The sequence below is a fragment of the Vicugna pacos genome, chromosome 1, assembly GCF_048564905.1.
Source record: "Vicugna pacos chromosome 1, VicPac4, whole genome shotgun sequence".
NCBI classification, from domain to species: domain Eukaryota; kingdom Metazoa; phylum Chordata; class Mammalia; order Artiodactyla; family Camelidae; genus Vicugna; species Vicugna pacos.
In genome coordinates, this window is record NC_132987.1 from 112,528,102 (window position 1) to 112,552,542 (window position 24,441).

Genomic DNA, 24,441 nt, shown 5'->3' on the forward strand with positions numbered 1-24,441 from the left:
GGCAGCTTCCCAATATGAAGTTATTAGCTTTATCCCCACTCCTGTCACACCACACACACACACACACACACACACTTTCCCCTTAATCCCCACCCCTTAACCACAGAGCTGTAAGAGGGGCGAAGCAGAAAGGAGATGAATCCTCCAGCATCAGCCGCAGCCCCTACCCAGCACATGGGGTAAAACCCAGCTAAAAGATGGGAAACCTCTAAGAGCAAAATCATGCACTTAAAAGTCATGCACCGTTTCCAAAATACCGAAACAGATTTCAGTCACTTTACCTGAGTTGTTTTTGCTCTTCTGCCTTGCATGCTGTTGCTATGGCTAATTTGCGGGTTGGTGGCACCTTCGGAAAGACAGTGAGATTTCCTACAGGGAAGTGTGTTATAATTACTGTACGGAAGAGCCTCTTCAGCGGCAGCTGGTGGCATCTTATGGTTTGCAAGATCGGGAATGTCAGACACCAAATTCCGACAATAGCCTGTAAATTTGCTCCTCGGCCCCCCGTTCGCCGCCACCCCTGAGTTCTTCTGAGCGTACAAGTCCCCCAGCGAATTGGCACGCTGACAGGCACTGAGCTGCCGCGGACTCGCCCGGGCTTCCATCCCCCGAGCCTCCTCACAGTCTTTCTCTTCGGCGGAACCCAAGATTTCTTCGTTGCTTGTTAAATGTTCTTGGCTCAGATCAGAGAGTGAGAATTCCAGGCTGTCCTCCCGCCAGATGTCTGCAGATTTGGAGCGTTTCTTCTTAAAGCTCGCGGTCTCCATGAAAGTGGGCCCATTGGGTGTGCAGGGATGCTGCCTCCTGCCTCCCGCAGCCAAGTATGTAGCGTCATCCCCGTAAAGCCTGCTCTCCTCCGAGTCTGGCATGCTCTGCACAGAGGCTGCCGTGAGGACGATGCTGCTGTCTACGCTGGGAGTGACGGAAGAATCGGTGTAAGACACGGGTCTCAAGCCCATATCCACTCGGTCCACCCAAATGGGGCTCCCGAAGTCCTCTAGGGTGCCTTCCTGGGAGAAGGGCTCCAGGCCATTTTCGGCCAGGGACTGGGGGATGCTGGGAGTGCTGCTGGACCGGGTGCTCACTTCGGAGTTCCTGTGGATCGCCTTCCCCGAGGAGGCGTGCCTGGTCCGCCGCGCCTTGTGCGAGAGGCGCAGGGAGCGCGACGTGTGCTTGCGCCCCAGGCTGGCATGCTTTTCTCCATAAAACTCGTGCACTACATTTTGACTTTCTGCGTTTCCCATGGTTTTATGGTCTGTCGCAAAGGGAGAGAGGAAAAAAAAAAAAAGGAGGGGATCACTGAGTCACCAGTGGGTATGCAGTTAACACAAAGAGCTGAGCACGCAGGGTGGGCAGACAGCTTGGCAGGTAACCGCACATCTGACTATGCGCACCTGGCAGGTACTTGGACTCTTGCGCAGTAGCAGGTGCGAACTAGCATCGTCTACTGAGATTACTCCTGCAGGGATGTGAAATACAAGCACACACAAAATCGCGAGAGAATTACACTTGTCTCTGCCCGGAGGGTATCTGCCCACCACGCAAGCCACAGCGTTGCTTTCTTAGAGCTGGCAACCCTTCTCTTTCTTCCAAAACTCTATAGTAGGATATTTAAAGTTCTACTCCTATCCATAAATGGAAAACTCTAAAAAGTACAAACCTAGGTGTCTGCCAAATGAGTAACTTTCTCTTTGAAATCACATACTTTAAAAAAACCGAGCAAAACTCAGAAGTGCCTTTGATAACCTCCCTCCTCCCAATGGTTTTTGGTTTCATTCTAACTCCATCTACACTTCAAAACTAATCAAAACTGTTAAAGCTGAAGATGTAAATCCAATCAACTCTTCTTAATCAACCCAAGGCAGGAAGAAAAGGGGCTTTTACCTTAAATTCCACAGCATTCTGAAAACCTTGATTTGGGGGTCTGGGGAGGGGGTGTTATGCGGGAGGGAGGGTGGCAAGACAAAATAGAAACTCCACTCTCTGCTGAGCAGCAAACTAATGGATTTATTTAATGGGTTTATTTCTGGGAGCAAATCCAACCTGAGAACATTAATCTGGTACAGAGTGCCCTGCAAACAGAAATTCACATTATGAAATCACTCAATGTGATTCAGCCTTTTGGGGCTACCTAGGTTAATTTAAGTCCCTCCCGAACATTTTTTCAGTCTCTCTTACTGGTCTGAGGATGGCTACCCACAAGTGGGAAATACAGAAATCCTCAAAGCATGACAAGTGTGACTCTACATAGCCTGATTCTCCTTGCTCTGCAATGAGGTTTCTCTAGACCATCCAAATTGTATACACTTAAGGTACACATGTGAAAATGGCCAGAAAGGAACGGAGGAAAACAGTAACTGGGCACATCCCTGAGCTGTTTCTTTCAACTCTACATAAGTCATTCGTTCTGAAAATATATACTGAGCACGTCCCATGCTCTAGAAGCCAGAGAACAAAAGGGACACAGTCCCCACTCTCATGAAACTGATCTTCCAGGCAGGCAAGTCACACAATAAACAAAAAAGCCAAAGACACCAGAGGGAAACAAGGAGCAAATTTTACCATGACCATTGCATACAGTTTGAAACACCCTGAAATATAACATACCTTCACATCGATCCACAATCACTCTATAATCCCACTGTTCAGTCTCAAACGTTGCTTAAACTCTCACAAGCACATCCTAACTGAAATAAAATTTGTGGCAACAGGAAGGGAAAAACCTCCATTGAATGTTCCGATGAGTTCAGAGGTAACTCATACAGACACCAGATGTTAAGCTCTTCCCATACTGGAATATTCCCTACCAGGTCACACATCATATGATTCTCAGAGCGAAGTTTCCAAGGAGGAGAATCTCCTTTTTACTAGTTGTTAGTGTACTTCAAAGCAGCAAGTTCACATCCCTTTGGCTGGCGACTTTAAGAAGCAAGAAAAACACAGAGACTCAACTCGGTATAGGGAAAATAGAAAGATCGCCTGTCCATGCATGATCATGTATGTGATCTATATCCCTAAGAATATCATGAGCTACATATTTGTAAGTAGAAAAAATAAATAAGTATCTCTGTAACACCAAAGGCCATGACCAATTTCTTAGACTTCTTGAATTGTTTGAGCGTACATTAAGATGTCTGGATGAGTCTAGGTACCTCTATTTGCCAATAACTAATTAAAAGCTTAGAACAAGTGTTAGCCACAGCTGCCTTTAAAGAATCACACAGATTTAAATTTAAGAAGGAAAGGATGATGGTGAAAGAGATTGAAGTGAAAGAAAACAAAACTGTCACCTCAGATACGCTAGGATGTCCCCTCCTCTCTCGTATATTCCAGAAGTTTGCAAATATGAATTGACAGGCATATTCTCAACAACAAATTTCTAGTTAGGCCTGTTCCTGCCAACAGAAAACTAATCAAGTTAAAAGCCTCGGGAGAGGTTTCCTAAAGGAAATGGCCCCAACCTTAGAGAATTACAGCATCCATGCATCACTCTGAAGGATCCGTTATATTAATAGCATTTTTAGTAGCAAGATTCTTTTCAGCCAGCCAAGGTAGGAAAGAAGCCATTTTTATCTTCAGAACTAGAATTTAGAGATGAATGCCAAATCTCTTAAATCCTACCAAGAGAAATTCTCAGGGGATGATCCAAGCAGAGTCAGCAGGAAGTCTGAAGCAACTCAAGTTAGGAGAAAAATGTTTCTAGGGACTACTGCAACACCCCTTAATTTGAAAGCTTTTCCCAAAAGGTCAGCGAGAACCTTGAAGGCCCAAGTGGGGTCAGTGGGGGGCCCTGAACTAACACAGGCACGAAAAACTAAAATTGTTCCTTGCATACAACAGACACACTCTCTCCTTTCAGGGACAAACCCTGTCCCACCAGCCACCCCCAGAACACTGGTGAATTGAAAGTCCTAATCCTTTTTACGTACGAATGTAAAAATGCCAGTTACTGCCATCATCTTAATTTCTCCCTGTTCTCTCCTACCTAATCTTTATCATTTATTTTTATTAAAACAAAATACCAGGTTTATGTTTCATATTTTCACAAGCCTTTGTTTGTTCCTGTGAGTCTGGAAGCAACTTTGGGGCAGAAAGTGGCTTTCACTATATTTTGTAGCCTCTACAGAGACTGGAAGTGTCCTACTCATGAAAAGGAATCACTAAATGTTCACATGGTTTAGTAACAAACGCAAAAGGAGCAATCAGTCCTTCACCAACATAACCATCACACAGTCACTAGGTAAGAGACGAAAGATTAAGGGGGAGGAAGACACACCAAAATGCAAAAACCGGGCTAGAAATTGAAAAGCAGAGCATGAGAATAAAGGTACTCACTCAGCTCAAGCTGGAAAACAATACCAGTTTTAACCTCATTACACTCCCCATTTCAGACTATGACTTACTTATGTAGAATGTTAGTGGCCCAGAGAGCTTGCACTTTTTGGGGGGGGAGTGAGTGGGAGAGGTATTAAGCAGGAGGTAAGTGGGCAAGATTGTGGCATAGGAACAACTCTTCAAATTTAAACCTCAAGTCTTATACTTTCTATCCAATGATCTCAGTTCTGGCTTCCTGGCCTGCCTCAGGGCCTTTGATCATGCTCTGGCCTCTGCCTGCCACCCTCCTGCCTTCAGGCATCTACCTGGCTCACTCTTTCCAGTTTGTTGAGATCTTAACTCAAATGTCACTTTCCCAGCGAGGCCTTTCCTGGAATGTCTATCCAAAATGACAACCCTCCCCTCCCAAACTCATGTCTTATCCCTCTTTTTTGTTTTTCCTCCCCTCTTCCTTAGCATTTATCGCAATTGTAACAAACAATATACTTCACTTATTCATCTTTTCTATTCTCTATCCTTCCCCACCCAAACCTAAGCTTCAGGAGGGCTGAAAGTTCTGCTTGTCTTGTTTATTGCTGCATTGTACCCTCAGCACCCAGAACATCGCCTGAAAGGGAGGAGGTACTCAGGAGAAAAAGACTGAATGAATGAATGAATGAATGACAAAATAAACTTTAATCTAGACTGCAAAAACTCAACCTCATACAACTACAATAGAAAGCAGGCGAGAAGGTTAGCCCAACGTGAACTAGCAAAAATGCACATTGGTATAAATACGCCAACTCTTCTACTTCAGAGTGGAAAGCATACTGGTTTCCAGTCTGCCCACTGGTGCTCCCTGGGCCCTGCAATCTGCAGAGCTGTGCGGGAACCTCATTCCAGACCACTGGGTTTGGGATTTCCCTGATGCATGAACTGAGCTGAGGGGTTTGGCTTGCCCTGCTCCACTGTACTCCCCACCCCTAAATACCTGGGCAGAGAAGTAAGGCCTTCCTCCTGTCTCATTCCTCTTAATTCCTGCCCTCAGTTCCCACTCTCCTCCTCTTTTTGGAGCTATTCCTGCAGAAGCTTAGGAAAGGGGTTCAGAGTTGAGAAGGTACCCCTCCTTGTCAGGGTAGACACTGCAGAGATGCTGAGCCAAAGACGACCCAGAGAAGATGGGGACAAGGAGACATGGCATGATGGGCAGGGGGTCATCTGAAAGCAGTAAGGGGTCAGAAAATCAAGAGATCCTCAGGACCAGAGACCAAGGACACCAGAGAGGGTGTGACTTTCCCATTCTTCCCAACACCACGGTCCTTCTCTTTAAGTGATGAGTTAAATTATATATATGATTATAGTAATCATAGTAACCTCCTTTAAATTCCATCAAGTTAAATACACAGTGAAAGAGTTAAAAGAGATCTTAAAGAAACCTGTGGATAAGTACAGTCATTTGGGTGGTTCACACATTCAACAGGGAGGCAGTCCTTCCTCAGGCGCTGATTTTACAGACTGATTGCCTACTGAGCCTTATGTGATAAAAAGATGTAGAACTATTCACACACATTGGAAAAGGGTCAAACTCCTGGCTTTGGTAGTTTACTGCAATTATGTACGATGCAACTATTAAGGGAAGCTGGGTGAAGGGTCTGCTTTATCGTGTATGATTTCTTGTGAATGCATAATTATTTAGAAATGGAACGTTAAAATAAGGTCTTAACTAACTGGAATATTCTGGTTAAATGAACTTTTTGTTTAAAAGAGAAGATTCTTCTGGGGCGCTCCGCGGTAGAGCACATGCTTAAGATGTACGAGGTCATGGGTTCAATCCCCAGTACCTCCATTAAACAAAAAACGTTTTTTAATAAAAAAATTTTTAAAATAAAGATAAAATGCAGTTCTTTCATAAAATAAATAAAGGTGAGAATTCTTCAAAATTAAATGTTTTTTAATCTTCTTTTTCAACAAATTAGGCAACAAAAAATAAGCAGGCATTGGGCATTACTCAGCATAATATTATCAGGAAATACAAAGCAAACACAAAACAACTGTCGAAAGTGAGATTAAATAGGAAAATAGGGCTAATTAACCAGCGGTAGGGCTTCTGTCTTCTTTTTTTGTTTGTTATAGTCAGTTTACAATGTTGTGTGAAATTCTGGTGTACAGCACAATTTTTCAGTCATATATGAACATATATATGGGCTTCTGTCTTAATAAAGTAGTGAACAAAACAGAAATGCTAGTGTCTGGTGCCAGCAAAGATGGAGTAAGGCACCATGGCCGATCTTTCCCCCACAAATAAATAATAAAAACTCTGGACCAAAGTGAAAAGCAACTGCCTAGGGATTCCTAAGAGTAAGCAAAAGCAGGTGGGTCAGGGGTGAGAGTCAAAGCTGGAAGAAGCCATTTTAACAAGAGTGAGTTCCCCATTTTTGCTTCTCTTATTCCAATTTCTCTTCCAGCCTTGCACAGAGGAAGAGCACACAGGGCAGCTGTGGCACAGGCAGGAAAAACTCCCAAGACACACCCTGTCATTCTGGCCAAAGAGACCGAGAAGCGTGGCCCCTGCAAGCCAGAGTGAGGGGGATCTCAGAGAAAAGAGAACTGGAAGCAACGAATCACCTGATGCTCTGTATAAATCTCCATAAGTTCCAGGCACATGCTTGGGACGGACCCAAAGCAAGACAGAGAGAACTGAATTATTCTATAAACTACAGCCCATCTCCTGGTCTAACCCCCAGGTGGCACATGTGCGGGACAAATCCACAGCAGGGGAGCAAAGGCTTTGAAAACTGAACTGACTTGAAAACCACCACCCACAGGATGTCTGACACTACTTGCAATCTGAACCTGCCCGGTTGATCGCTTGCTAAGACTTCAAAAAAGAAAATCCAGCATTTTCCAGATGATTTCAACAGGATCTAGAGTCTCTCAACATAATATTCAAAATGTCTGCAGTGCATTCCAAAGAACCAGGAAAATCTAACCAGCTCTCAAGGGAAAAGACGATCAAAGATGCCCACCCCAAGGCGACCCACATGATAATTCATGGGAATTATCAAATGAAGACTTCTAAAGCAGCTATCATATCCGTGCGCTCTGAGTGATGGTCAACACTCTTGAAATAAATGAAAAATTGAACTGCTTGCCATGTCTATGCAAGGTCATTGTAAACATCAATTATTATACATGAGTGGAGAAACAGAACACAAATTAAAAAGGTAAAACCTGTATGATACAAGCTATAACATGTAAGCTGCATTTTTCAACCATGCTGATGGTAGGTTTTCTCAGTACTACATGAGAAAACATTCCAGTTAGTGGAAAGACACCCATGGTCAAAGTCTCTGGGCAGAGAGAACAAAAAAAAAAAAATAAAACCAAAAGCCAACAACTCCTATAACTACAGATTGTTCAGAGCGGAACAGGGGAGAGAAAGAAAATAAACGGGAACTGGAAATAACCTCATCACCTTGAGGACTAAGGAGTTTAAAATATTTTTATGGTATAGGATGTCTAATTCCCTAGAGGAGACCAGAATTTCAAGCAGTACTCCAAACAGACGGCAGAATGCCCCACCCTTCAGCTGAAGAACAGGAGAGCTTCCCATGATCGAAGCCCAGCCTTGTGGGTCAGCCTGCCAGGGCCTGCCCTGTCCAGGAGTAGATAATCAAAAAGATCATTCTACGACTCAGCTCAAACACCTCTGGAACAAAACTCTTCTTATTCTCAAAACTTACGCTTGAGATGCCCATCCAAGACACTGGCTTTGAGGAAATTCAAAATTTAAGAATATTAATAATAGTTCACTTTCTCTCTTTTACACATGCACACGAAAAGAGAGAGAATAAAGAACTGTGTAAAAATTTTAAAAGTCACTATTCTAGATAGAGTGATTATGGGTAATTTTAATTTTCCAAATTATACTTTGCTTTTTCATGTTTTCTAAAGTCACTACACTAAACCTGTAATTCATTTTCAGGAAAGAAAAAAAAAATGTTTTAAGTCCCTAGGTTTCCTGGGTAATTGAAGAGAGCGAGGATGTGGGCACTGTGCTGACAGCTACAACAAAACAGCACCAAACCCAAACTTAAAACAGATGGCCGGGGAGAAAGACCTAAGATAAAGAAAATATTACCCGGCTTGGATGGAATCACTCTTTCCCTCCGTCCCACTGGCCCTGCGCTGGCCCTCCTCGCTGTGACTGTGGCACAGTTATCTGCACACTGACACACTTGTCTTGCTTTGTGTAGACCCTCTTTTCCCATCTCCTAATAAGCTCCCAGTGGCAGGGACCACACTTCACTCGTTAGTAAACTGGCCATCTAAATAAACTGCAGTTTTAGTGCAGCTCTTCTCAGCAGGACTGCCCATCATTCAGACTGCCTCAGAATGAGGGTTATTTCAAAACCATAAAACATTAGAGCCCATGAGTGGGCACAAGAAGACCCAACTTACATCATAGTGAAGTCAAAAGTTAACTGTGAAAGCCAGGTCTCTCTGTTGTTGGGAAGGGCATCGTGAAATCCAAGCATAAGGCATTTCATGATGCATATGGATTATAATATCAATAATAAAATTTTTCACCCCCCTCCGAGGTTTTTAAAAACTTATTAAAATAAACGTAATGATTACCCTTCTATGACTTGAAAACAGACCTCCAAAACTGCAGGAGAAAGGATGAAATGTATTTATTTCAAAGTTAAATTTGAAGCAAAAATCACAAGACAACAGATTGCAAATTTAAAATTAGATTCTAGTGGGAGGTCTTGGTTTCAAGCCTGTTTTTTTCCCTCCTGGAGGCTGAGCCTGAAGACAGGGTTGGGGGGTGGGGGAGGTTGGAGAGCTAAGATTAAACTGAGACAAAGTTCTGAAACTTTTCACTAAATCTTTACAAACCCATGAGCAGCGTTTTGCCAAGTTGCACACAAATACCCCTAACACAGGAGACTAAACAGGAAAGTTTTGTAACAAATAAAAGATGATCTTTGATTTAGAAGAATCACTATTTTGACTGTATTTATTTCGCTTTTTAAGGATCATCCAAGCCAGAAACAAAATATAGCATCCTTTGAAAGTAAGATTTTGAAGCTAGGTTTGCCTTTCTCAAACATAATCCCATATAAAGATGGTAAAGCTCAGGAATACATTTAAAAGATCCTGAGGGCAATTCACAGGGGGAAAAGGTAAGTATCTGCTGTTTCTTTTTCTTTTCTTTTTGTTTTGTTTTAATGCTAACACTTTTGAGTTGTTAGATGGGTGTAACCTTAATCCAAAAAAGTATCTCCAAATTCTTTTTCCCACAAGCTACCTACAACACAGCAATTCCAATTATACTAAAATGTATCTGTCTCATCACCTCTGAAGCAATACTATTAATTCAAGGGGATACATACAGGCTCAGATAGACATACGCAACTTACCTTACAAGGCAACAATGGTTCCCAGCCCAACTTGCCCCAAGAGCACTGTGGCATTTAGATACTGAGATTGGAAAGGGCGTCAGGATGAACAGTGACCCGGGCTGGGAAACGCGTCAGCACCTGCCCCTCGGCATGGCGTTCACACAGTCTCATCTGAGTCTATAAAAATGCACCAGAAATCTGGAAAGGGCAGAAAAGGAGAAAAAAATGGTCAGCCAGAACCCAGGAAATAGGATTTCTTCCATCAAGCCCATTTTCATCAGCTCTCCAACATCCATTTTGTGTGTAATATCACACCCCAAATCAAATAACGGAACATTTAGCTGTAGGTATAAAATGACAGGCATAAGCAGATAAATCAATAAAAACATATTTACATTTATGGCAAGTTATTTTATCATTTTAACCTATCTCTATAGATGAAGTTATTGGAAAACAGAAAGCGGTTACTGTGGCATGATGTCATGGTTCCATCTTAATCTTTACCAAGTCTCAACAAACGGAGATGAATGAAAGGAAACAGGGAGCCTCGGCTATTCTCTTTATCACAGAAGTTGAAGAAAATTCTAAAAGACAGTGAAACAAGAGCCCAAATCAAATACACAGACCTTGTCATCACATACACGTTTGTAAAATAAGAGGAAACTCTTGCAGAATGAGCATAGGAAAGAATTCAGGTAAAATACCCAGACTGTTATTTAACATGGAAAATAAATTGACAAGGACAGCTCCCAGAACAAGAACTATTAACGGTCTCTCTCTCTCTCTCTCATTTTTTTTTTTTTTTTTTTTTTTTTTACGGCTGCCTTCTGAGGTGAGATCGCAGGAAGGAGAGAGACCTGAGGCTTCCTTGGGGTGGCTGTCCCTTCCTCCTCCCCTGCTGGTCATCCCTCTGTGTGCTGCCCACGGCTGCCCCCTAGAGCTGGTCGGCTCAGCAGGGTGGGAACCCAGGATGACAAGCACTTTGAGCAGGACCACGGAGAAAACTGCCTATGTTGTGGAAGGCGACCACATCAGGGCGGTAAATAAATGAATATATACATCCAGAGGGAACAATAAGCCAAGTTACAGTTCTCCCTGTCTTGGAAAACGTGCCCTTTAACCGTGAACTTGGTGACTCAGGCTGGCCAGGGGAGTAGCACGAGTTCTTAGCAATACCCCATGACTACCCTCCGATACGTGTCCTTTCCATTATTCCCCCACCGCTACCCCGTTCCCTCTCTTTTCCCAGACATCCTCCTTAAGCCGCTCTCTGCAGATTTTCAAATTTCCAAAGCAGTCCCTGAATTGCTTAGGAACTGGCAGAAATTAATAAGCAACAGCCCATTTATATTGAAATGGACTCATTACCATGCCAGCTGCCAATAATTTGCAAGGCCGGATTCTTGCTGGCAATCCGGTCCTGCAGGCGGCTGCCCTCCACCTGCACAACGGAGGCTGATAATGCATTTTTTATACTTAAAAAAAACAGTACATCTTCTATCTACCAGAATTAAAAGTTTCCTCTATTATATTCTTCTAATCCCTGAGCAGAGAAACTATATGGGGACGGAGATGAAAGTTACAGGCCATTATTTATAAAATATGCAGGAAAACAAAATCCAGTCTATTTGGTATAATTTTTTTCTGATTTTGGTGGAAAAATTTTTTAACCTGTGACCCTGCCTATGGAACTGACCCATGATGGAGACCCACACTTCTTTTGCAATCAGCAAATACCCTACGGTTGCAATGTGCCATCAAGTAATCTCCATGCATCAAGCGCTCATAGAGGGGGGGTTAACTCCACCACGGACTTGTGAGCGGATGTCATGGCAACCCGAGAACCACCAGGACTCCAGGGTTTCTTCAAGAGCTGCAAAGACTCCAGTTTCAACGGGAGGCAGCTAAGCACCAAACTCGGTGTTGGGAGTTCGAGCCTGGAGTCCCACTGCATGTAACCAGGTCAAATCTCATCTTTGCCACTTATCTGCAGGATGATTTGAGGCAAACTCTAAATATCACTGTACCCCTCTACAAATGGAGATAAGAACTCCTAAACCATTCAGTTGATATGAGCATGAAATGGGACCATCTATGTCACATGCTTAGCTTCATGCCTACACCTTGGTCACTTCCCAATAAAAGTCAGCAGTTATTTCCATTACTATTCAACATTTGTAAACCATAAGGCACATGCTACAGAAAGGCCACTGTTAATGGGAGCTTTTTTAAAACATGGTACCCACTGAAACTGGGTCTACGTTCTAAGTCGGATGAAACTGGTCACCTTAAACGAATCGTGGAACAACAATAGGGGATTAATTAATCCACCTGGAAGATGTGATCAAGCCAGTCTGCCATAGCTCATGCACACACACAAACCATGCTGACGAAATCTGGCAGGACCAGTTGGACTGCGTGCATCACATTAAGATGACCCCGAGTGAAATGAACGAAAAATGTGCCAAGTTTTTCAGTCTCACTCTGATTCATCTCAGCTCATATAGTCAATTTCTGCATCAGGTGTCAAATAGCCAGTTCTCACAGGGAAGCGTGTGTGCTGCGGGGCTTGGGGAAGGAATTACTACAACTAGTCCCAGACTTCAAATACCTCAAAAATAGACAGAACCCAGAAATCCCGTCACTCCAACCCGACAGTCTGATGCCAAATGAAAACATAACAACTGTCAGAAATACTGTGTCCACAGCAGCTAATCCATGGCTCTTCCTGAAAAGCCTGCCACACCAGAACTTTCTTTTTCACCTTCAAAAAACATTCACAACGGGCATCCCGTCACTTTTAAGTGCTTGAAAGTGCAAGTAATCAAAGTGTATAGAGACGTAAGCTACCCATTCTGAAACTTAGAAAAAATAAAGATGTGATATTATCTACTCTACTTCACACCTACCTGAAAGGCTGTCAGAAGACATAGTTATAAAATCAACACAAAACAATATAAACCATACAAGACGACAGAAGCACGTCCATTCTGTTCATCATGATTCAGTGCCCAGAAGTGTTTCATAATTAGTGAATTAATGAGAATCAGAAAGTTTCCCTTACCCTGAACTTTAAAGGGGGCGGGGTGAGAGTAGTAGTAGCGCTAGATCAAAATCCTGAACAAGTCAGAAACCCTAAACATTTTCTACACGCAATGAACATCAACAGAATTTAGATTTTAGTAACCACACTTAGTCCAAAAATCAGCATTGCATGGAAGGATAGATGGATGGGTCGATGGATGGGTGGATGAGTGGATGGAGGGATGCGTAGATGGATGCATGGGTGAATCTAGGACATTGGAAATTTGTAAATGGTTCAGAAATTAAGGTTAAAGAAAATTCTTCAGTCATTTTCTTTATTTATGTTTTTAACCATTGTTTTACTCAAGAAAGGACACGGGAGTGGTTTCCAAAGACACACAATCTAAAATAGAATAGAAGTCATTATTATTGAAAAAATAAAAGGAACCCAAAGGTTAAGACAAAGTGAAGGCGGAGCAACAATACAGAGCCTGTCAATCTGCCCAGCTGGCTCAGTTTGACAGTAAGCTTTTGCAACAGCCAATTCAAATAAGGGAACTGGAGCAGCTGTAAAATTCAAATGTCTTAATCCATCGCTCAGAAGGACAAATGTCCACGGTACTACGATCAGATAGGAACTTCCATTAGTGGTCCTTTGAGGCCACTGTGATGCAATGAGCAATGCTGTGACCACATCCTTTCACATGGGCTCAGTGACAAATTTCACATGGATGTTTCTTGCCTTGATCATTTATTTTTTAAAAATCACAACTTGGGGACAGAAGGTCTGAGGTGGTACGATTCTGCTGAAGGACAGAGAGGCTGCATACCCTCCAGGAAAATCTCCCTTCATATTTGTTTGCTCTCCACAGAGTGCTGGGTCATCACTTGGTTGGGGGGTTGGTGAGCCTGGGTAAGAGCGAGCTCTCTGGCTCACTGCCCAAGTGTAGGTGGGTCACAATACCTCATCTGGCACAAAGGAACGGTTCCACCAGGAGTGAGCTTGTCTGGCTTGTGTAAAAGCAGACTGTGACAAGGACCCCTGCACAGAGAAGAGGTGCTCACCCTCCCCCGCAGGTGAACCACAGGACCACCAAGGGTTCCGGGGCAGGACCAGGATGCTCCGTGAAAAACAGAGCTCTCCACACAGATGAATGAGTGTGCCAGGGCTTCCAAAGTCCTACTCCACAAAACACAGATGAAATGGCTTTAGCCCAACTGTGTTTTTAAGGCCAGTAAAAATAGACACCCAAATCAGCCAAATAAAATCCCTAAAAGTTCCCGTATCCAAAGGCTGCCCTAGTTTTGAGCAATGCAACTTCTTAGCATATCCAAATGCATCCCGAGGTAACTAAGAGGGGAAACATGCTCATGGAATCGATATTTTTGAGCCAGCAAAATAAGTTGAGAAATTTCTACTAAAATGATAACTTTAATTTTAGAACAGTGAATCTTTGGCAATACTTAGCCACCAGGTTCAGCTGGGACAGACAGTACTGTGTTTCGTAGGCGCCAAGTCAGTGCACTTCAGAGTGAAGTGACGTGTTCCACCCCCAACTCAGGGAGATCTACCATTCTGGGATGCTTACTAACTGGCTGGCATCATGTTAGTGGCTTTAGGCCAAAATACTACTCTTTAGGTTTCCCAAGGTTCTTTGTATTTATTGTCCTGAAACCACACTTGGACACTGGCAAACACCAAAGCGCACAACTCCAACATTGCATCACCCGCTACAAAGCTCCCTCTCAGCTTCATCCAAGGGAGTTTGGAAGTCACCAGCCCCAAAGGGCTGCATTACACAGCTGGCCGTCAGGTCTCCCACACACCCCCACAGCCTGGCTCTACAAGGGCTCCAATGAAGCCCCAGCATGCTGAAATGGATTTAGTAGGGGTTTTTTTCAGAACAGACCATGAGAATCACATAGTGTTTCAAAATTCTAAGCAGCATCATTCCTCCTAAGAAGCCATGAAGCTACTGAACACTTGAGAATTCCACCCAACATTCCAAGATGAGTGACCACACGGTGTGAGTGCTCAGCTCCGGGCTCCTGGCTCCTAAATTCTCAAGTTCAAGTCTGAGTCACACCAAAGAAGCACGTCCAAGTCATTGTAAGAGAGAATGGAACATTAGATTCCAAAAGAAAATGGAATGGAGCCGACTACGTCTGATGCTGAAGTCTGTCCTTCATGACTTCACCATGTTGTGGCTTAACGCGGGTTCCCAGTGAGAGAACTGGGTTATGGAGGCACCCGCAGAGGACGGGGGAGGGGATGGCACTCTGGTGAAACTGCTTCCTTAGCCCCCGTGCAACATAAGAGTGTGTCTAGTCTTCAAACTGTACTTCAGAAGAATCCTCCAGAAAACCTATCAGTGCATTAGTTTAGAAGAGATGTCCACATTAAGTCACGTTACCGAACAGCGTCTTCCCAGAATGGAGCCACCCAGCCTCTTCCCTTCGGCAGATGGGCCTCCCCTCCCCTCACTGGGCACAGGAGGAGCCTCGCCTCCCGAGACACCATGCACAGTGGGTGGGGCAGCCGCTCTCTCACTGTCCACGACTGAACTCAAGGAAGGGAATTTGGTTTTAATTCCCCCCGGCTTTCCAAGGCTGAGGTTGAGCCTTGAATGGAGACAGGGGCGTCTCCATGCTGAGGGACATGGCCTTGGCCTTCGGTAAGCTGTCAAGAGAAGGGCCCCTCATGCTCAGAAGCTGCCTCCCGCCTCCAAGACCTTCTCCAGGCTCGCCCAAGTGACCTGCAAGTATGTAACCACAACCTGCAATCTCCATGACGGTCTGCAACCCCGACACCTGGCCTCCCCCTTCACCTGCTGTCTCACCGTACAGCCGAGAGGGAAGTCTTCCAGCCCAAAACACAGTCAGGATGTCAAGGAGTCCCCGTTCTTCATCAGGAAACAGAGCAGGACTTGGTCACCCCGGCGACTTCTTTCCCTCACCACCGCACAAGGCACCGCTCCCTGGCCCGGAGCTGCCTTTCCCACCCCCAGTGGGAGGCCACCTGTGAATCTAGGAAGAGCTCCCTGGGGTGAGGCCATCCGTGCAGGTGGCCGGTGTGGCAGCTCTGCCTGCCAGCGACGAGGGCTGGGGCTGCCTTCGTCAGCGGTCAGAGGAGCAATCACAAGCCCCTCTGGAGAGGCCAGCAGGCTGGGGCGCACCAAATCCACACTAAGGGTCCCTCACGCTCTGAGGCTGAAGGGCCATCAGAAATAATCACTCCCCCTGGGGACCTGCCGCTTCCTCCTTGGTTCTGTTCCTGCCGCTCTGGCACTTGCGGAAGGTGTGTACAGGATGGCGAAAGTCCCTAGAAGGAAACGGTTAAAGAGAGAATTGGGCAATCCAGATACTAAGAATGGACAGGAAGGAAGAGAAGCTAGAGATGTTAAGCTTGTACAGACGTGTGAATATCTGATCAGCAACTTAACTGAATAACCAGAAGTCAATGAGCAAGCATGATGGCTGAAAACCACAGCTGCCCTACACAAAAGGCGAAGCTGTAACAGGGCCCCAGCTAAGACCACTGCTCGCGAGACATTAGGGACCTCGGTCTTGGTATGTGCTTAGGTAGGAAGATAGGATGTTTATCAAATTTCAGTGCAACAAAGAATCTTCCACATTAAAGTCAAATAAAATAATTTTTACAAAATTTTTAAAGAATTTCCTCCCAAGGATTTTCAAAATGGGGTGAGTCTTTACGTCTAAGGCCTCATCTTCTCAAAGAGAAGAGACTGAGGCACAGTCATAAAACAGAGTGACAGGACAGTGCTTCCCCAGCCAACCTCTGGGTGCTGAAAAATGCTCCTTTTACTCTCTCCTCATTTTAAAATGGAAAAAATCTTTTAAAACGACCTCAATTTTGTATTTGCAAACCAATTCAAATTGTTTTGCGGTTATACATTTAAGACTACCAGCTCTTCATGGTAAAACACAATTCTTTATTTTTATTGGCTCTGAGAAACACATTTTCATGTTGAACATCTTTGAAATTGAGTATGTCTTACAAGCACCGTGGTGGAGTGTGGTTTCGTTGGCACCATTTTCCCTCTTGCTTAGTGGTACATAAAAGAGTGGTATGTCTTACAGTTGTTAGCATGTAATAAAAAACAGAATATATAGAAACAGATTTTTAAATAGTTATGGCTCTCTAAAAATTGCTTGTGAGTGACTTGGGTAAAGCAGAATGTCTACATAGAACTTTCCTGATTGTTATCTAGTCAGTGCAATTCAACCAACATTTATTGGGCATCTAGTTTAGGTATGGGATGAGGAAATAGACCGTTTTCTCATGATGCTGGTAATCTGAGAAAACTGTGGTCACATATCCACAATGAGACGAGGCTGAAAGGCTAACCTGGCATTCTCAATCATGAACAATGGGAAGAAACAGAACCGTTCTGCCAGGGGAAGCGATCAGTCAAACCTAGTCCTGAAGGGCTCACAGAATGTGGCTGGGCTTGTAGGGATGGGAGGAAGCAAACAGGGATAGGAAGGTGTTTGCAGGGAGAAAAAAAAAGAACATTCCAAGAAAAGAACAAAGGTTCTGAGGAATGAAAGCACTAGTCCAACATTGTGGAGAAGTGCGGGCTTGGAAAGGAGCTGGAGGTGAAAGATGGGCTGGGATTACGGACACCACACAGAGAAACTGGACGGTATTGGATTAAGGGCGTTACATCAACAGACACGGTCTCCATCCACCCCAGCCCTCGCCCCTGTGTAACGTGAGAGAGGAGGTGGCGGCTTTTTGCAACCAACCCATCAGTCAGCGCCTGGAGGAGATAAGGTGGCCTTAACTTGGACAGTGAGAGCCTTGGAACAATAAGAAAGGCAAAGTTACCAGGACCTGACAGCCACCTGAATGCCTGTGAGAAATGAGGAGGGAAGGAGAAAAAGAGGGGGGGAAACGCCTCTGACATTTCTAGCTGAGTAACTGACAAAACAGACGGTGACAATAACACCTGCCACTTGTGAGTTCAGAGGGAGCATCCAATTCAAAAGTTGTATGTTTGAGGGGCCAAAATTCACCAGTAGCGATCTTACTGGAAATCTGGTGTCCATTCCACACAAGGCCTCAGCACAAAAAACCCAAAGTTGGAACACAATATCTCAGGAAAGGAGAGAGGGAGGAAGAGAGGGAGGGAGGGAGGGAGGGAAGGATGAAAGGATGGAAGGAAGGAAGGAAGGAAGGAAGGAAGGAAGGAAGGAAGGAAGGAAGGAAGGAAGGAAGGAAACATCCTCACAAAATGCTTAGATCAAGAAGGATATCAAAATGGAGACACAAATATTGGCCAATTCCATTGTATAATCAAAGAACTTTAAATACACATGCGCACGCGCATCTGATAACTTGTGAGAGCCACAAGTTGAAAGCACTATCTCAGCTACACTTTTATTGACTAAGCCAATACCTGGAATAACAAATGGATCGAACAGCATCCACAATTTAACCCAAAAATAAAAGCACGATGCCTCAGGTTTGGTGCCACAAAGCTAAAAGGTAAATCAGATTAGAGTTCAGCCCCCAAAGCTCCCTAGGGCCGCAGGAACAGCCACTCCGCTCCTAACTCACGCCTTGAGGTTGGGTGAGTAATTTAAACAAGACCATGGACAGCAAGGCTGATGTTGCACAGCTGCACAGATCACAGTGGAATGCACCCGGAAAGTATAAATAAGTGTGCTTGACACCACTTCAAAGAAATGTAGCGTTTAAGGACAATCACTTCACCTTTCCGTACGTGAGTGGGTGAAATGATAAGCTGACAGCTGGGCACACCAGGGAGATCTCAGGCGATGCGTTGAGTTAGTTACGCTCCGTGAGTGACCGGGACAGGGGCGGCTGGGAGTGGGGCACATGGCCATGGGGACACAGAGATGCAGCAAAGACATGGACTATGGGACCACAAGGACTCAATCCGACATTTCTGGCCATCTATTCTCTTTAAAATTGGGAGAATGATGGTCCAGAAGTTTCTCTGCTCCTTGTACTTGAAAAGAACTCCACGTATCTTTAACTTGGTAAGTCAATATCCGTAAGTATCAGAATAAGAACCACCATGAGATTCTCTCTGAGGGGATTCGTTTTACAGTAAGTGGGTGGTTCGACTGAGAAAGAAAGTTCCATTGAGACGAATCCCAGAAACGCAAGATAGAAAACCAATTCTTACTTTAAAATCTTTTTGGCTGAGTAACAACCTAACACTCATCCCCATCCCAGCCAAATAACAAAGTTGGAGAGAAATAAAAAGCACCCAAAGTCACTGCACACTGGATTTTTTAAAGCAGAAGAAAAAAAAAATCAAACAAAGCACATACACCCCTCCCTGAAGTCATAAAAGGATAACCAGCCTCTTTCAACATAAAGACGGTTCCTGGGAAGCCATGGGAACATTTCTGAAACAGTGATACATCAAAGTCCCCGCGCAGAAAAACCGATACACAAAATCACAAAGCAAATCTGTTCCTTGTATGACAGCAACCAGCTTAAAAAGCTTGCCATTCATTGCCAAGTAATATCGGTGAGACCACACACAAGGCGAGGGAGACAGACACCAGGCCCTGCCTTCTTCCCACAGTGAATGAGCACACTCCTGTCCAGGGCATGAGTGTGCAAATGGTTTTATGGGGCTCCCCACTCGATAAAATAGTTCCGAGCACGCCCACCCAAACCAGAATGAATTTAAGTAACGTACAAGTTACACACATGGGCTATTGTTCAAATAAATTATGCATATTTTCAATATATGTGGATATTTAGAATGTGTACAATTTATTTGAAATGAACAGAAATACACAGAAATTGAAACGTACAACATAGAGAGAAACATAAATTCTTAACTTTCCTTCCCACACCCTAAGGACATTATGTTGCACGTATATCCAATATTGAAGACCACTGTTCTAGGACATAGAAAGCCAATCTGGAAACTAAGAAAAAATCGGGAAAGACAGTGAGTGGAAAACTCATAGGAATGCCTATTAACTTTACCTACATCTCAGCCTCATTGTAAAGCAACATCATAGCAATGTCAAAATCTCCCAGAATCTTCAAGAAGGGATTAATACCACCACTCAGAAGACCAGGTCAGTAGACAAGTGCTGAAAACTTTAGGCTGCTTGAAATTATCTACTGATAGCATTAGCTCTCACTAGGAGCCACTAAATTGTTTTTGCAATCAAGACAGCAATCAATATCCCTTCACCAGTAGTTAATGAAGCAATGTCGTGTAGAAAAAGAAAATGATACAAAAAAGGAAGGGCTCATTTTTGCAACTTCCTCATCCCTAGCCACTGCCAGGCAACACAAGGATTGGCCAAGAAGCAGTAAGCAAAAATATCTTTCCAACTATCAACGCGTTAGTCAGTGTGTGTAACCTCAGACCCGCCAGGAAGAGAAGTCAAGAAGTTTCAGTTTATACAGTCTGGAAAAATAAAGGCTAACAACAACATGTAAAGAAAAATCATTTAAAAAATATTTTCGATGATGTGTGATTTGGGATATTTTTTGCACAGGTTTTGTTTATGCCGATTTTTAATAAACATAAATGTCGGAGAAATATTTTTGAAATAAAATTTTGATCCTCGTAGGTGGGAAGAAAATGTATCATCTTCTGGAAGAAATCCTCTCTCTCTTTCTCGCCAGCTTCCAATCCAGAAACCCACTGGTAAACTGGTGTCAAAAGGAGCCCCCCTATGGCCAAGATCTCCGATCAGCATCTGACTCCGCTGCTCTGCCTCCCTCCAGAATAATGCTCCCTTCCCTTGGATTCCACGCCCTTAGACTTCACAGATACACCTCTCAGCCCAACAGGCGTTTCTGTCCAGTCTTCTACCTAACTCTCCACATGGAGTACTTTTCTCCTTAACAAATGTATTTACTTCCTTCCACACTGTCATCACCTAAATCTCAGTCTTCAGCACAAATCCCTCTTTCTCTCCTTCTCTGGACACCTCTGTAGGGCTATCCTGTTGATAGCTCAACTCTGACACCCCACTTAGGGTCAAAACTTTCTACACTATGATCCCTCCCAGAAGGAAGCAAGATTTATAAATGCAACAGAGAGTTTAGATTCAGTCAGAGCTAGCCTTTGTCTGCCATTTAATGTCCCTGTGAACTTGAGCGAGTTACTTAACATCCCTGTGGACCACCTTCTCCAACAGTAAAAATAATCTACCTTGTAGGTTTGTGCTGGAGACCAAGTAAGACAATGTGTGAAGATACTCTTCCTTGGCATTTAGTTAGGGCTTCACGAATGTTAATTTCCTTCCTTGTGTCTTCCCCTTCTTCCCCTTTCCTTTCTCCCAGGTCCCTGAAGAATCTTCTGTATCTATCCTGTCCCTCTATTCTTACCCTTTAAATCCAAGTCTCCTTGCCTTTAATCCCCATCACTAATATCTCTCAATTTTCTGTCCAAACCACTCAATGCATACATCACTGCAAACCCAAACTAATGCACCTTCAAGATGCATTCAGTGTCCTTCAAGAATGCCACCACTTCAATCCCTGCACCACCTAATGACATACAAACAGCCGTGGCATATCCAGCAGAGACCAGAGTCACAGGACTAAAGCAACGTCCTTCCGAAAAATCAGTTTTACTCAAAGATTTACTCAGGAGATTAGGGAGAGTAAGGGTGTTGGGGCAGTTGACAAGGAAATTAAATTTTAAATGTGTATGATTTTCTAAGATGAAATACGCACCTCCCCCCTCAAAATAAAATAGCACATGGATTGGTTAGAAACTAATTCTCTTTTTATGTTGTAGAGTTTTATTGAAAAAAAAATTGCAAAGGTCTTTTCTTCCAAGATATTCTTCATCACAACTCCCTTCTGAATCCCCACAGCTACCACTTATTTGAATACTTGTATCTCCTCTGGTAGGATCACAAGTTCCATGAAGGAAGGGACCATACATAGCTCATGACTTTTTAATCACAGTTTCCATGGCACATGGCCCCTGTATTAGTCAAGGTTCTCCAAAGAAACTAAACCAACAGCAGGACATGCATGGATAGATGCATGGATGGACAGACGGATGGATGGATGGATGGACGGATGGATAAGCATTTCAAGAAATTGGCTCATAAGATTGTAGGGCCTGGCAAAGCCACCATCTGCAGGGCAAACCAGCAGACTGGAGACCCGGGGAAGAGCTGATGTTGCCGTCTTGAGTCCAAAGGCATCTAGCGTGGAATCACTTCCTTCTAGAGGACCTCAGTCTCCTTTCAAGGCCTTCAAGTGACTGGGTGAGGAGAGTAATCTGCTTTACTCACTGTCTGATATAAATGCTAATCACATCTAAAAAACACCTCACAGCAACATCTAGATGGGTGTTTAGCCAACTTACTGGGCATCACAGTCTGGCCAAGTTAACATATAAAATTAACCATCACATGTCCCAGTAGACTTTTTCTCCAGGACCTAGTAATAGTATCAATATCAACCAGCCAAAGGAATAAAAAGAATAAAATGCATTTCCACACAGAACATCTACAACAGAATACTGAGCAGGTGTTCTAGGCTGACTACCAGCCCACAAGTCCACCTGATTTGAGCTCTGAAAAGAAGGTCTACTTGGGGAGTTCCTGGTAACACTTGTCCCAGGATTCAGGGCATGAAGGGGTCACTGAGACCAATGGCCTGACTTTCATGATGTTCCTTGTGTCCTGTATTTCTAGACAACTGCATTTCTCCAAGCTCATGTCTCCTAGGAGCCAACATCATCAAGAGTGGTGGCTCTCCAATACTTCAATATGGAAAAGTATCAAAACATATCTGCAAACCTCGAACTCCCAAATTTATCCCTTCTCATCCCCTTTCCCTGGGTAATCATAAGATTGTTTACTATGTCTTCGAGTCTGTTTCTGTTTTATAGATGAGTTCATTAGTGTCTTCATTTTTCTTCTTTACTACTATATATAAAAATAGATAAAAAACAAATTTCTTCTGTATAGCACAGGGAACTATATTCAATATCTTGTAATAACCTTTAATGAAAAAGAATATGAAAACAAATATATGTATATATATGTATGACTGGGACATGATGCTGTACACCAGAAATTGACACATTGTAACTGACTATACTTCAACTTAAAAAAAACAAACATATTTGCATATTGGAAAACACAAGTACACAAGCCCCCCCTGAATCCTCCCCCAGCCCTCACACACATACACAAATGACGTATCCTAGGTACAGAAGCTTCCCAGCAGCGACATTTCTGCTCTAGCCTGGGATCTGAAGTTACCACCCTCTCCCACCTCTGAGCCAAGACTTCAAGCACACAGCAGGCTGGGGGTGGGGGGTGTCCCCAGCAAGCCTTCAATTCCGTTGCAGCTGGGCTTAACATTGAGCTTGAAAGCCCAGCGATCGAGGGGCAGGGGCAGAGTGATTGTTCGACACCCTCCTGCACCCTGCTCATGACTAATGCAGCACTTTGGGAAGGCAATTCCTCCCAGCTAGTGGGAACTGACAAGTCCACATTTAAACCAAACCAAACCAACCCTCGGGAGGTTCAGGGGTCACCGCAGCCCTCCTAAGCCCTAAGTGTGCCCCTGTCTGAAAATATTCACCTTGACAGAAAACAAGCTGAGACACTTGGCTTAGGAGTGCTAATTCTGCTTCTCTACAGGGCAGGGAGCTTGAATTCTCAGGGACCAAACCAAAGAACATGCCCAGTAGGTAGGCAATGGGTATCCCTCCGGAAGTAACAGGAAAGCTTGTTAACTTGGGCAGATCCCTTAGCTTCTCAATGGCTTCTGATTCCTCCTTAGTAAAATTCAGCTCCGAGTAAGCACTTTCAAAACGCTGGGCTCTGCAGAGAAAGGAGCCCAACGATGGGTGTGGTGTATAATGGGGAGTGGGGGTGGGGGGGTGCTGGGTACACCATGGATGCAAGGATTTGTTTTTCCAGTAGTGATTTCCCATTCAAAACGGCATCCGTGAGAAGAAAGAAGGGGATTAATCAAGTGTATTCACTAAATAGAACTCCGGGATCAAAATAACATCCGCCTTCTGGTCCTGCCAACGGCTCACACGCGCAGGCACGAGGACGCTGGGACTGCGCGCGGCCTGGACTCCTGTCGGCACCGGGGTGCCAGCTCTGGAGCCACCTGTTTCGTTCTGTTCCTCTCACTCCGTCCCCACACTCACAGGAACAGGCTGCCATCTGTGCTGTACCAGCGCAGTGCGGTTCTCCATAAAGGTAAATAAGATCCTGACGCTGATTTTCATCTAAAAATAAGAAAAATCCCTTCAATTATTGCCTCCAGACCTCAATCTCAATTCAGCTTAACCCGATTCAACTTCAGTCTGTGCTGAGCACCTTCCCTGCATGGCTCAGTCCAAGATTCCACGGGGAGGCTGAGATAGGGAAGGCTCAAGGCTCCTTAAAGGGTCTTAAGCATCTTGGAGCAGGGGGCGGGGGAGGGTGGTGGTAAAGGTGAGACAAGGACCCCAAAACGCAGTATAAGACTCGAGAGCAGCTAGGTAGGTGTCTATGATGCGCTCTGAAAACACTACAAAAAATGAAAGGTACAGTTTACCGAAAACGTTTTTGCCAAGAGTGGGCCGATAAGCTAATATTTTTTACAATGAAATATATGACCTTAACAGGGCAAAAGTAAAAAAAAAAAAAAAAGTATTTAGATTATAATAATATACAGCACAGGACAAGATGG

At 44.1% G+C, this 24,441-nt stretch overlaps 1 protein-coding gene across 15 annotated transcripts in view; it reads right to left on the reverse strand.

The window, feature by feature from the left end:
• TIAM1 (TIAM Rac1 associated GEF 1) overlaps positions 1 to 24,441 on the reverse strand; it is a 354,254-nt gene that overhangs the window by 127,665 nt on the left and 202,148 nt on the right. For 11 of the 15 annotated variants that reach the window (XM_072968300.1, XM_072968313.1, XM_072968310.1 and 8 more), the window contains 2 exons: positions 9,741 to 9,920; positions 282 to 1,255 (listed from right to left, as the gene is read on the reverse strand). In XM_072968300.1, coding sequence (XP_072824401.1) covers positions 282 to 1,244 — 963 coding nt within the window. In that variant the 5' untranslated portion in view covers positions 1,245 to 1,255; positions 9,741 to 9,920. Of the gene's footprint in view, positions 1 to 281; positions 1,256 to 9,740; positions 9,921 to 15,586; positions 15,702 to 24,441 lie in introns of those variants that run through there. The other 4 variants (XM_072968382.1, XM_072968389.1, XM_072968374.1 and 1 more) reach the window with 2 other exon arrangements.